The following is a 13,019-nucleotide window of genomic DNA, read 5'->3' on the forward strand; positions in this document are numbered from 1 at the left end:
TGCCAAGCATGTCCAAAGCCCCGGATTCTGTCCCCAGTACCACAAAAGGGCAGGGGCAGGCAAGACCCAGAAATTAGCTCTTAAGATCAGGCTTACAAAGCTCGCAGGATTGGCAAGTGTATGGTTCTTCATGCTGCCAGGAAGAGCCATAGTCACTGATGGGACAAGGCGTGTCTTGATCAACAATACCAGAAAGCCCCGAAGGCCAACGGTTTTGGAGGTGTTTCTCCTGCAAAGGGACCTGTGATGGAAAAAGCAGGGTTTGGGGTTAAACTCTGCCGTCAGGGAGTCACGGCAACTGCTTGCAATGGTGTACCTTTAATTCAGAGTTCCAGCCCGGTCTACAGAGCAAGTTCTACCTAGCGAGATGCTGTCTTAAAGAAAAAAAAAGTTTCTATTGTTTATCTAGGAGCTTTGTAGAGATCTAAAGCTGTTTACATGCACCTGATTCTGGAATTTTTTTTTTAATGAATGTCAATTCATATTGGGAAAAAAGGTAGGAGCATCACTTGGGGCGGCAAGTGGAGGTGATGTTTCTTGCTGCCGGAGAAAGTTAAGGGACATGAAATGAATGGAAGGAGCACCCCTTTTAGCACCAGGCTGTGCAACTGGAGGGCGCCAAGTTTGGTGTAAGCCCAATCTTTTGACTTCTTAATCATTTCTGTAATAAAGTAACAGAAAACTATAGAACGTGGCATGATCACTATAAACTTCTACCATTGACGTATTGCTAATCTTTCATATAAAGAAACACCCTTCTCTTTTGATTTATTATGTAACGTGTGGTATTTGATATTCTGGTGGTGGAAGTGTCCAAGCTTTGGACACCGTAGCATGACCCTGTTATTAACACATGTGTTGGGCTACATCCATAGCTATCCCGGAACACACGTAGCCCATAGGCTGCAGGTTGTATGCTCCCAGGATTGTATGACAGTATATGTACTGACTCTATAAGGTAGGGTTCAAATCCAGGCTCTGACACTTCTTAGTTAACCTTTCAGGCCTCATTTTTTCTTATCTGTAAAGTGGACAAAGCAGTAAGCATGTTGTAATGAGTGTGAATTAACACACATAAAAGTCTTTAACTGTTACCGGGTGTAGTAAGAGCTCAATAATTTTTTTTTCTTTTGTAAACTACTAGAAGGTTAAAACCACATCTATTCCTATATGTATGTCTTGCAGGGGACCAAAGCCAAGGTCTCACATACAGTAGTCAAATGCTCTACCATGGAGCTATATGGAAGCCCTTAATAGATGGTGCCTGTTTGGGGTTCTAATCTCTTAAACTCACTCCTGACATGATGTTTGAGAGCATTGTGTGTAGTGTAAGTGATGGCAAGGCTGCTTCCATACCGGATGCCTTGCCAGCCACCAGCTCCAAACGGTGCCCGCAAGAGTACTCAATTTTCAAAGGAGACTTACGTTATCTTTATTTATGTGTATGTGTCTCTCCAGTGTGCACACATCTGGCTATATATGTGGATGTATGTATGTGCTTGTGTGTGTGGAGGCCAGTAGAGGGCGTCAGAGTCCCAGAGCTGGAGTTAAAGATAGTTGGAAGGGTTGTGAGTCACATGACCCTGGTGCTGAAAACTGAACCTGGGTCCTCTCTAAGAACAGAAAATGCATTTAACTATTGAGCCATTTCTTGGATCGCATTTAATATTTTAAAGCGGTTTTCTTGGCCAGCATGGTAGGTGATAAGAACTTTCTCCACAGTTGTGATTGCCTCATTTCTAGGCAAGGGGATGCTCTAATGATTTCCCTCACTAAATGTCTTACATTTCTATTTATAGGTCACCGTGGGTCAGGATTCCGAAGGTCTCAGACCCCGATGGGAGTGGTAAGCCATGGCTGCAGATGATAAAGTTGCTATCCTAACTGATGACGAAGAGGAGCAGAAGAGGAAGTATGTCCTTGCTGATCCCTTCAATGGCATCTGTAGGGAAACAGAGCCACCTTCCAACGAGACACCCTCCTCCACAGAGACTTCTGCCATTCCGGAGGAGGAAATAGACTGGATCGAGAAACACTGTGTGAAGATAAACAATGACCTTCTCATTTCCAAGGTGTTCTATTTTTTCTTTTACTCCGCCTATGGCTCTCTGTACCCACTCCTGCCCGTGTATTATAAACAGCTGGGAATGTCACCCAGCCAGAGCGGACTCTTGGTGGGTATTCGATACTTCATTGAATTCTGCAGCGCCCCCTTTTGGGGCGTAGTTGCGGACCGTTTCAGAAAGGGCAAGATTGTCCTCCTCTTCTCGCTTTTGTGTTGGGTTTTATTCAACCTGGGCATTGGATTTGTCAAACCTGCTACCTTGAGATGTATACCAAAGATTCCCCCCACAGCTCACCCCACCAACGTAAGTCACCTAGTAACCATCCTGCCAATGAATTCCTCCACCGCTTTCTTTACTACAGCACCAAAATCGCGCGAGAAAAGGGAACTGCTATCGCCGTCTGAAAAAGAGCCCAACGTCTCAGACACAGCTCTCTTCTCAACGGCTTTGACCTTGACCAGCGAACCCATGCTACAGCCCCAGACAGAGGAAGCTACCCACCGTGTTACGGACTTGATTTCGAATGCAAGCGCAGTGACTCCTACCCCGACAGGAAACACCACGGAGACAACCACGGTTGTTGTCTTTACCACCACCAAATCGTTACCATCGGACCAAGTGTCCCTCGTTTATGACCAGCAAGAAGTTGAGGCGATATTCTTGGTTATCTTGGTGGTTGTCATAATCGGAGAATTTTTTAGTGCCTCTTCGGTCACGATTGTAGACACAGTAACCCTCCAGTACCTGGGGAAACACCGAGATCGCTATGGGCTGCAGCGCATGTGGGGCTCCCTGGGCTGGGGCTTGGCCATGCTGTCTGTGGGCATCGGCATTGACTACACCCACATAGATGTGTTCATTGACGGGAAGGGGTGCAAGCCCCCCGAGTACCGGAACTACCAGATCGTCTTCATCGTCTTTGGAGTCCTCATGACCATGGCCCTGATCGTGGCCACGCAGTTCCGGTTCCGCTACAACCACTTCAAAAACGGCGACAGTAAGGGGAAAGAGGTGGAGATCCCACAGGTGGAGAGGGACAACTCCACAGAGTCATCCGAGGAGACCCCGACTGGGACGTCCCACTCACAGGCCTTCAACTTCTGGGACTTGATCAAGCTGCTGTGCAGTGTGCAGTATGGCTCAGTGCTATTTGTCGCCTGGTTCATGGGCTTTGGATATGGCTTTGTGTTCACCTTTCTCTACTGGCATCTGGAAGATCTGAATGGAACCACAACCCTCTTTGGGGTCTGTTCGGTCCTGAGTCACGTGTCCGAGTTGACGGCTTACTTCTTCAGCCACAAGCTCATTGAGCTGATTGGCCACATCAGGTAAGAGAATGCTTCCTATTGGCTGCTCCTCAGAGACTGGCTTTCCCATTGTTTTTGTCCTTAATACTTCCAGGGTTTATGTTCTGACTGGGCCTAGGTGAGGTTGGAGCTTGCTGCTGCTCCTCTTCCTTCAAATAAGAATAAAGGAAGTGAGGCATAGATTTAGCTGGATTATCCAAGAAACAAAAAAGAGGCCACAACCACCAAAAGTCATAAAGGCTACACAGCTCCATACTAAGGGACTCTGTGGGAGCCTCAACTTGATGAACCCTAATCTGTGGACCTTGAGTGCCTGCTTTCTGTGTTAATTACAAAGGATGACTTTAGTGGGCAAAGTGATTGGTTTTCTCCAGCCTTTTTATATTCTCAAATATTTACTTGTTTCTGGGTTCTGACGGCTCCCTTGTGGTAGGAGGTGAGAAGGCGCGGTATTAATGACATAGACAATAGGAGTCAGGAAAAAGGCAAGCAGAAATCTTGTTTATTCAGCAATGGGAAGAGCCTTATATACTCTTCCCAGCATCCAGGCTGCATTCCGATCCATTGACATTGTGTGGTTGCAATAGCTAGACATTAATCAGGACTTCTGACGGTCCCTGTTGCTAGACCCTCAGGCAGACCCTAGGTTGGTTTATCTCTTGGTCATGTACGTATTATCTTTCTACATATCCACCCATTTTTATTACATGGGTGCTTAGTGGGAGCCAAAGTTCTTTGCTCAGACCCCGCCTTAGGAGGGCTCAGCAACTGAACTGTGCCTGTCTTAGGTTGACCCGCTGAACAAGTTCTTACCCATCTTGACTACCGATCTCAAAGAGCACTTGTTCCTGGAGAGTTGCCAGGGTTGGGGACTAGGCAGTAGCCTTTTGAATTTCAGGCAACCAGACATGCATAACCTCCTGCAGAGGACTGTGAGAGGGATATCTAAGGGTCCTTAATACCTGAAGAGTCGCCTTAATTGCTGCCTGCTGCTATTGAATATGCTTCAGAAAGCATGTAAAGATAATAAGGATTAATAATACCATGCTGCCAATTACGGCATATGTGAGCATCCAGGAGGGATCAAGCAATCTTTTTATAGTCTACCAAACTTTTCAGTAAAATGTTCCCCTGGCTGTTGAATAAGATTGTGGAAGTAAGATGAAGGGTCCCACGGGGTGCATGCCTCAGGAGCCTTGAAGGCCAGGTCAGAAACCTGTTGGTAGTAGGCTTGATGGCCAATCTGTGCCTGTTGGACGGGATGGACAAAGTCATCCAGTGAGCATGTTAAGGGTCACTGGAACATCCATTAGAGGTTTGTGCGAGTCTGATCTTCTGCTTGAACATCGCTGGGTCTGGGGAGGGCTGCAGTGGCTGGGGTCATACTGCAGCATGAGGGAATTACAGCCTTCAGAGGCAGGTGAACATTGGGGCACTTCACTCCAAGGGTACCACGGCGGAGGTACAGCATCCCATAACAGGAGTGGAGCTGACTGGGACATGGTATGTGCAGTCTTAACTGTGGCTGCACTCTACTCAGCAGGTTTCAAGGGGCCTAAACCATCTGCCTTTTCCCTATTGGATGCTGTAGAGAGATCAGACATGGCAGGAGAAGCTACCCATTTTGTAGAGGGAGATAGCAAGTGAGCAACAGACAGAGAGAAGATGGCAATCAACAGGGGTGGAAAATTGTGTTGGACCTTCAGGTTTTACACTTAGTGGGGGGACTTCTGTGGTTTCTTAGGCCATGACTGTGTGCCCACACTGTGTCTCTGGACAAGGGCAGGGTGTGGGAGTCGAGCCTCAGTTTCACCTCCTGGGGGAGCGGGGGTCAGTCCTTATGTGGCAGCGCTAGACAAACCACAATAGAAAAAAAAATGTGCCTTCCTAACTGGACAGGCAGACAAAAATAAACATGACAGACAACACAAAAGAAAGGGGGTCCCATCATGTTCCTGCTGAAGGGATGGAAAGCCACACAGCCTTGAGTGGCCTTTTCCCAGAAATACACAGTCTTGGGGCGCTGTCCAGCACTGTGCATGCTCAGGCTCCAGATGTTGCTGGTACCTAATGGCTCCCTCGGGAGAGGGGCCGAGAAGGCACAGCATCGATGGCACAGACATCAGGAGTGAGATGGAAGGCAAACACAGACTTGTTTATTCAGCAGTGGGGGGAGCCTTACATCCCCTCCTCCCAGCATCCAGCTGTGTTCCAACCTGTTGACATGGCGTGGTTCACCTCATTGGCGAGGCACAATCAGGACTTCTGACAGCCTGTTTCTAGGCTCCCAGGCAGACTCTAGGCTGGCTCTTCTCTCAGCCTTGTAGGCCTTCTCTTCCTACACTTACTGACATAGAGCAAGGGAATATGGCATATAACGAAGCCAGGGGCTAGGTAGATAGCTCAGTGATAGAGCCCTTGTGACTGGGAGTCTTGATCCTTAGAACTGCCAGGAAAATAAACAAAAAAGAAAGAAATGGAGAAAAAAAACAACTGTTATACTACAGTCTTCTCATCCATGACATTACATGGGAGAGATATTTATATAATATTTCCCCCAATTACCTTAAATTTTGAAGTTCTGTATGCCTTAATGACATGGATTGTTTAAACATCTTCCTTTTGCCCAAAATTTCTTATGTTATCCTTTTAATTAAGATAAAATAAACCGCCTACTTTCCCTGTAGTGTAGTGTTTGCTACCATTAACGTTTCTGTAAAGGCAGATTGAATAACGCCTCATATCCTAGTCTTCCCTGCTCAAAAACATGGTGTGGACGATAGTAACACTCACCCTGTAGAGAAGCGTGACGGATCTTGTCCATAAACTACTAAGCCGACCTCACTAACAACACCTGTGTGTTGCGTGTCTGTGATAACCTTCAGATTTGCCACTGCCATACGAAATTACAAAATACGACAATATTGCAAAATGCAATATCAAATACGCTGTTCAAATATGAAATCACGAAGGAGCAGACCATGGGAAAGCTTGGATAACAATGGCGTTTCTTCTTTTCAAACTGGAGAAAGTGTTTTCTTGTTTAATGTTTCAGTGAGAATCACGCTTCCCCCTCCCCCTTCCCACCTCCTGTCTGTGTGAATATTTTTCCCTGTTTGATTTTCTTTGTGAGGTTGTGTCCCTGCTCGTTCCCTTTCTCACGTCTTTGACCTCCCCTTGTCACTGAAAGCCAGGCACTGCGTAGATGGCTTCCAGACCTAGCGTTCCTGTGGGTGAAGTACTACAAGCGTTCAGAAAGTCACCTAAATAGTGGGGATGAGGCCCCCTCTGTACCTTGTACAAGCCATGCCTAGCGCATTGCCCTTGACGAATCTGGTCTCTGAAGCCTTGGTGTGGGAGTGAGCCCCGCCGCAAAGCATCTCTTGAGTCAGCATTTTATTCCGAAGGCATGTCTAGTTAGGTGTCAACAACGAGTGGAATTTCCAGACAGAATAATTTAATCAGCCAATCACATAGTTGAAAACAGTATAAAGTATACACACATTTAAAAATAGCTGTACCAGGCCCTTCTTACATCTAGAAAAAGATGTCTGTCTATATGAAATATTTATTTCCTTTTTAGTTTTTTCGTTTGTTTATTTTCTAGTACTGGGGATTGAGCTCAGTACCCCATGCGTGCTGGGTAAGCCCTCTACCACTGAGCGATACCCTCAGGCCTTAGATATATACCTTCTGCAACAACATTCTGCTCAGTTCACTATGACTTTGGGTAATTAAATGAACTTACACTTATATTATTCCATTCTTAGTAGAATTAGTAGCTACTTAGAAATCCACAGTTCATATAATGTTAATTTTATGGTTTTAATTACTAAGAACATCTTCCTTTTCTTGCTGAACAAGGTAGCAGAGGAGGTGGCTCCTGTCGTCTCATAGTTGCTCTCCAGAGCTTTGAGGAGGATTCCATCAATATCGGGTCATTACCCCCATTTTGCTTTTAAATTCTGCCCATTAAAATATTGAAGAAACTTGAGGATAGATCAGTGGGTAAATGATGCATTTATTTAATTATGATTTAACAATTAAAAACTCAGGAGTCAGATATCAGGGTAAGAACCTGAATGATCAGAGAAGCAGCGGAGAAGCAACCAGTGACCTCCGGTCTCTGCTGTTCCCTCATCCAAAAGGCTGGAACCCTCTCTAAGCCCCGTTCTACTACTTCCTGTCTCTCTATCTGCCCTCAGTCCTCCAAAACCTCTATGGTTAATTTTGGTCAGCTAGCCGCTAGCTCCGCTCTCTGATTCAAAGAAAACTTCATCGTCAGAATACCATCAAAATACCACACGACAGGTAAGAGTTGCTTTTCGTGCGAGCACCAGGACCTGAGTTTGAATTCCTAGAACCCACATGTAATCGGGATGTTGTTGTTGTGTGTGTCTGTAATCCCAGCACTATTACAGGGAGATGGGAGGAGGGGCTGAGAGACGAATTCTTGGGGGCTCCCAAGCCAGCTAGCCTGGAGTACAGAGCATGGAAAAGAAAGAGATGCTGTTCCAAACAAGGTGGTTGGTGACGCCGGGCACCTAAGGTTGTCCTCGGACCTTTCCACACATACATAGCATGCGTGCATCTGCATCTGCATGCATGAGCATTCGCCCGCTCACACACATCAAACCCAGATACACAGAACACATTACTGATGAAAACGTCCACACTGGTCCTCAGAGACAGGGCTGGTTCTGTTGGTGACAATGTGGAGGGCCCAGTCAGGTGATGACTGTCAAGATGCGGGATTGAAATGCATGCTTCAACTTCTCATTGAGAGGGTCAGACATGAAAAAGCCTAGGAAATGACCTTTCAAAGAATTCTAGGCTTTATATAGAATCATAAATCTATGTTCCTGGTATGTTTCCAGGCACTTTGATCTTTGTGTGTGGCCTATATGTAAGTGTGTTTGCTTAGATGTGGAGACTATGTTAGCTGCCATCCACACTGGTTTTCTTCTCTCTCTCTCTCTCTCTCTCTCTCTCTCTCTCTCTCTCTCTCTCTGGGTAGGGAAGCAAGAACTCACTATGTAGCTCTGGCTATGGACATAAATGCATCTGCCTCCCCCTCCTCAGTGCTAAGATGAGAGGCAGATGCCACCATGCCAGCTCACCCTGTTTTCTTTCTTTCTTTCTTTCTTTCTTTCTTTCTTTTTATTATTATTAAAAATTTCCACCTCCTCCCATTTCCCTACCCCATCCCCCCACTTCCCCTCCCTCACCCTGTTTTTTAAACAGGGTCTGTGTCTGACCTGGAATTTACGAGGAATTGGTCTGGCAGGCCAGAGAGGCCCCGGGATTGACGTGCGTCTGTCTCCCCGTTGCCGGAATTACAAGCAGGCACTGCCGTGCCTGTTTTTTTCCGTGGGTTCTGGGGATGAGATGTACTTGCAGGTATTGTACCGATGACCCAGCTGTCTCTCCAGTCCTCTTGTCATAAATTATTTATAGAGTTTCATAATGAAGGAGAATTCTCACAAGAACATTTTTGTAAAAAAAGAAACTATCTACTTTTAAACCACTTGGTAATTAAAAAGTTCCAAAGCTGTGTACAGTGTTTCAAAGGAAAACTCAACAGTCTAACACACACACAGAGGCCCAGACTGTGACCTTGGGTTCCATCCCCAACAGTCTAACACAGACAGAGAGGCCCAGACTGTGACCTTGGGTTCCATCCTTCTTCGGAAGGTAGCTTCGTCACAGGCGAATAGGATGATTCTTAATATTTGCCCTAAAAAGTCCATTCCTTTTTTTAATTTGAAATCAAAAGACTTTGGAATTTGCTGTGAATATGTTTCTAATCCCACGTATGTAAGGATGGCTCACTGGAGTTGAAGCTATAAATACACCTTAAGAGAATGTTCACCTTGATGAACATTTGAACACTGATGACCAAAGAAATCACAGTAATATCATTGTAAATTTATAAGCCATTGTTACCCAATGTTTGGCCATCACTTATATTAGTCTATTTAAATTTATTTCCATTTTAAGGGATATATGAAAATCTACTCAATCATATTGTCCCAAAATTCTCATATTTAAGGTCAGTTCTGCCATGCAATATTATCTAGAGGGAAGAAAATATTACCTATTGTTTTCAATGTGCTACTACCTAATACTAGGTACATATCCCACAGGCTAGCCAGTCAGTTTGAGAGAGATGACACAGATAGAAAGAGAAGCTCCAAGCTCCTGCACAAAGAGCCAGGACAGGTAGGAAGGTGCAAGCCTGCACCTGGTGGACGACCCTGGGAAGGACACACAGTGCACTGTGCTCACTGTAGGAACAGTCTAGAAGAGGCGACATGACCTCTCCATGAGCAGGTCTAGGTTTGGCTGTTTACTTCCCATCTTTTTCCTTGTTTCTATCCATCTCTGTGTGGTCCTCCACCTGATGCCTCTGAAGAGCACCCGTTCCCTAGGCAATGCTTCCTGTGATGTGGGGCTTCTGTGGAGTTCAGTGAATGTGTTGGTTCTCCACCAACAGACTCACTAAGAGGGCATTTATAGCTCCCCATCCCCAGGATGCACCCAGGTTAGTGACGTCAGACTCCAGTGTGTGTGCGCGAGCTCTCCAAAGTCCCTAGAGGATTTCCCTGTGTAGCCACGGTTAAGAAAAGCTGGGCGCACGGGACACATGGGTAACAGGGAGAGAGGGAAAGATCCAAGACATTTTCCTGCCTTCCCAGATGTGTAGCATGGTGGTACGACCTTTGGAGACTGCTTCTTCATCCTCCCAAGTGGTCCTCTCCTAGCCCGCAGTATTTTCCACACATGCTGTGCTAATTGGTAGTCAGAGAAATTGCCTCCCTAGTGAGTTATTCCACCGTCTTCCTCTGAACCCTAGGGGCCTTTACAACTCCAGAGAGCTCTGCCCTCCTGTGTTCCACCTGGTCATCTGCTCTGTGGACCATTTCTGCCCTTCCTTCGCCTGGTCACGTAGGGCTGCTCACAGCAACCACGTCTTTGGGCTTCTCCATTTTCTTCCTCTACCTCTCTACCTAAATACTCGGATTCAGGCAGATTAGTGCCTGTTCCTGGGATTAGACACTGGCATATCCAGCAGCTTCACAGCCCAGGGAAGAATGAGAGTCCAACTTCCTTCTTGTATTCCCACCCAGAAAAGGCCTCCCTGTGTGGCCCTGGCTGGCCTAGAACTCTGTCTGTACACTAGGCTGGCCTCAGACTCACCCAGACCTGCTGCCTCTGCTTCCCGAATGCTGGGATTCAAGGCGTGTGTCACCAAGCCTAACTAAATCACTTCTTACTCAAAAAGCAAGACAATGGTGGACCTTAAACAACTTCCATTTCCCTTCTAAGTTAAAGGAGAAGTTCTTTAAAATAAAAACAAACAAAAAAACACTTGTGGGCTCGCAGGACAGCTCAGCAGCTAAGTGTCCGCCACCAAGCCTGACAACTAAGGCCAAGCGCCAGAACTTACATTTAGGGAGAGAATTGATTCCTGCAAATTGTCCTTTGCCCTTCACACACACAGTTAGTGCATGTGCGTGCCAACCCCCAAAATTAAGAAATATGATACATTTATTAAATGTCTGGTCACAGCAAAATATTTGAAAAGACCTAAGTATGTTTGAAATTGTGTCGTTTTACACTAGAGAATCCAGTGTAATTGTACAATTTGGCTGAATAATTACCGGGGCCTTGAGAATCGCAGGTCAATTGGATGCAGATTAATTGGTGCTAAATGGACTGAGGAGGCTACTGAAGGTCAAACAGAGGCTGGTACGAGCAATGGAAACTTTCTCTGGAGGCAGATAGGGATCCTAGCAAGGTTCGAGGCAAGCAAGGTCTCCGCTTTCACGTGGGATGGCCACTGACTCGTGGGGACTTCAGCAAACTCTGAAGCTGGGAGCCTGCTGGAAAGTTTCTGGAAGAATCCCTATGAGAGGTGGGAACTGTTTGGATTACAGAAGCAGCTGCTGCTGAAATTGAGAGGCAGGCTTTGTGAAGGTGACTTTGACAGGCTGGGTCAGTAGGTAGGAGGTTACAGACCCGGTGTGTCCAAGTGGGCTGTGGTGGTTCTGTAAAGGGAACTCCAGAAAGGGGTAGAGTTGAGGAAAAGGTGCCACCTCATGACATGACTTTAGCAATAGGTTTAATTTGAAGTTGGGATATTCTCCAGGGCGATGTGTAGCACAAAGTTGACTACTGTAATCTTGGGCTTGCAGATCTGGGCCAGTTTAAACCAGAAGAAGAGATAAGATCACTAAGAAAGTCTTGTGGGCTCACAGAAGCAGTAGGCCGTGGAAAACTAATGACCGTTCTTTCCAAGACAGCATTGCAAACTTGTGACGGCACTGAGGAGTTGGTCTGTGGCTTCTGGTGTCAGTATGTAGTATTTGGGGACGGTGCTGTGGAGTTTAGGTAGCTTGCTTCCACATCTGGCTTCAGAAGGAGTTACCCTTCAACCACCCTCCAATACCACACTGAGAGCCAGTGGCCTGGTTTATGAAACATTGCTTCATAGCAGACGCTAACACCAGCTGAGTCAGGCGGCCCAGCTCATCCCGGAGCGGCCACGTGACCCTGACAGTATTTGGCAAGTTAGGAAAAATTTCTGCCTGTTGTGTCCCCTGCTGATGGGCATGGAGCTCGGGCCCGTCTAATGAAAATGTTTTATGAAGGCCAGAAGGGACAAGATGGTTTCGCACGGCAGTGACTGGTATAGTCAAGGAGTTCAGCTAACTTTTAATAATTTATTTGCCTTTCTTCTGTTAACTTTCTCATTACTCCATGGCCTGTTGGCGCTAATCAAAATGCAGATGATACTATAAGATCAGCAGCGTGGAGTTGAAGGAATTGGCAGAGTCATGGTGGATGGGGTTTCCCCAACAGCTTACATCCTCTTCAAACATCTTGGTCAAATATAAATTCTCTTTTCCTACCAATGTATGGTGGCTGTAGATTGCCAGACGAAGAGCAACTATATTGAACTGGCAGAGAGAGCAGTGACTGGCATAGCCTTGTGTGTGTTGCGTATGTGTGAGTGAGTGTGTGTGTGTGTGTTTGTATGTGTGGTATGTGTGTATGTGTGTTTGTATGTATGGTGTGTGTATGTCTGTGTGTTTGTATGTGTGGTGTGTGTGTAAGTATGTGTGTGTGTGTATGTGTGGTATGTGTGTATGTGTTTGTATGTATGGTGTGTGTATGTCTGTGTGTTTGTATGTGTGGTGTGTGTGTGAGTGTGCGTGTGTGTGTGTGTGTGTGCGTGTGTGTGTGTTTGCCTATGTTTGTGTTTGCTGGTGTGTACACACAGGCATGTAGAAGACAGCTTCAGATTTCCTTCCTCAGATGCCTTCACCTCGTGGGGAAGACAGGGTCTCTCAGTGACCTAGACCTAGGCTAGACTGGCTTGCCATGGGTCCCAGGGAGCCGTCTCTCCCTTGCCAGCACTGGGGTACCATCACACCTTATGGGGTTTGGGGGACCAAACTCAGCAAGCACATTACCAACTGAACCATCTCCCCAGCTCAGAATTTGTGATTTTTAGACATCATGAGAAGGCCGCAGAGACCGTTCTAGTCTAGATAAAGTTAATCACTCTCAAATGATAAAGCACTTTTGCCTTTGGCGATTCCTGGATGTGTTCTAGTTAGTGAAATAAGGTATGCTGCCT

At 46.2% G+C, this 13,019-nt stretch overlaps 1 protein-coding gene across 5 annotated transcripts in view; it reads left to right on the top strand.

Moving 5' to 3' along the window:
• Positions 1 to 13,019, top strand: part of LOC121458896 (major facilitator superfamily domain-containing protein 6-like) — a 65,142-nt gene that overhangs the window by 16,383 nt on the left and 35,740 nt on the right. For 4 of the 5 annotated variants that reach the window (XM_041668266.1, XM_041668265.1, XM_041668263.1 and 1 more), the window contains one exon: positions 1,800 to 3,394. In XM_041668266.1, coding sequence (XP_041524200.1) covers positions 1,854 to 3,394 — 1,541 coding nt within the window. In that variant the 5' untranslated portion in view covers positions 1,800 to 1,853. Of the gene's footprint in view, positions 1 to 1,799; positions 3,395 to 13,019 lie in introns of those variants that run through there. The other variant, XM_041668267.1, reaches the window with a different exon arrangement.

This window comes from Microtus oregoni, unplaced genomic scaffold (genome assembly GCF_018167655.1).
Source record: "Microtus oregoni isolate MIOR12 unplaced genomic scaffold, Mior012 000018F_ref0000195, whole genome shotgun sequence".
Taxonomy (NCBI): Eukaryota; Metazoa; Chordata; class Mammalia; order Rodentia; family Cricetidae; genus Microtus; species Microtus oregoni.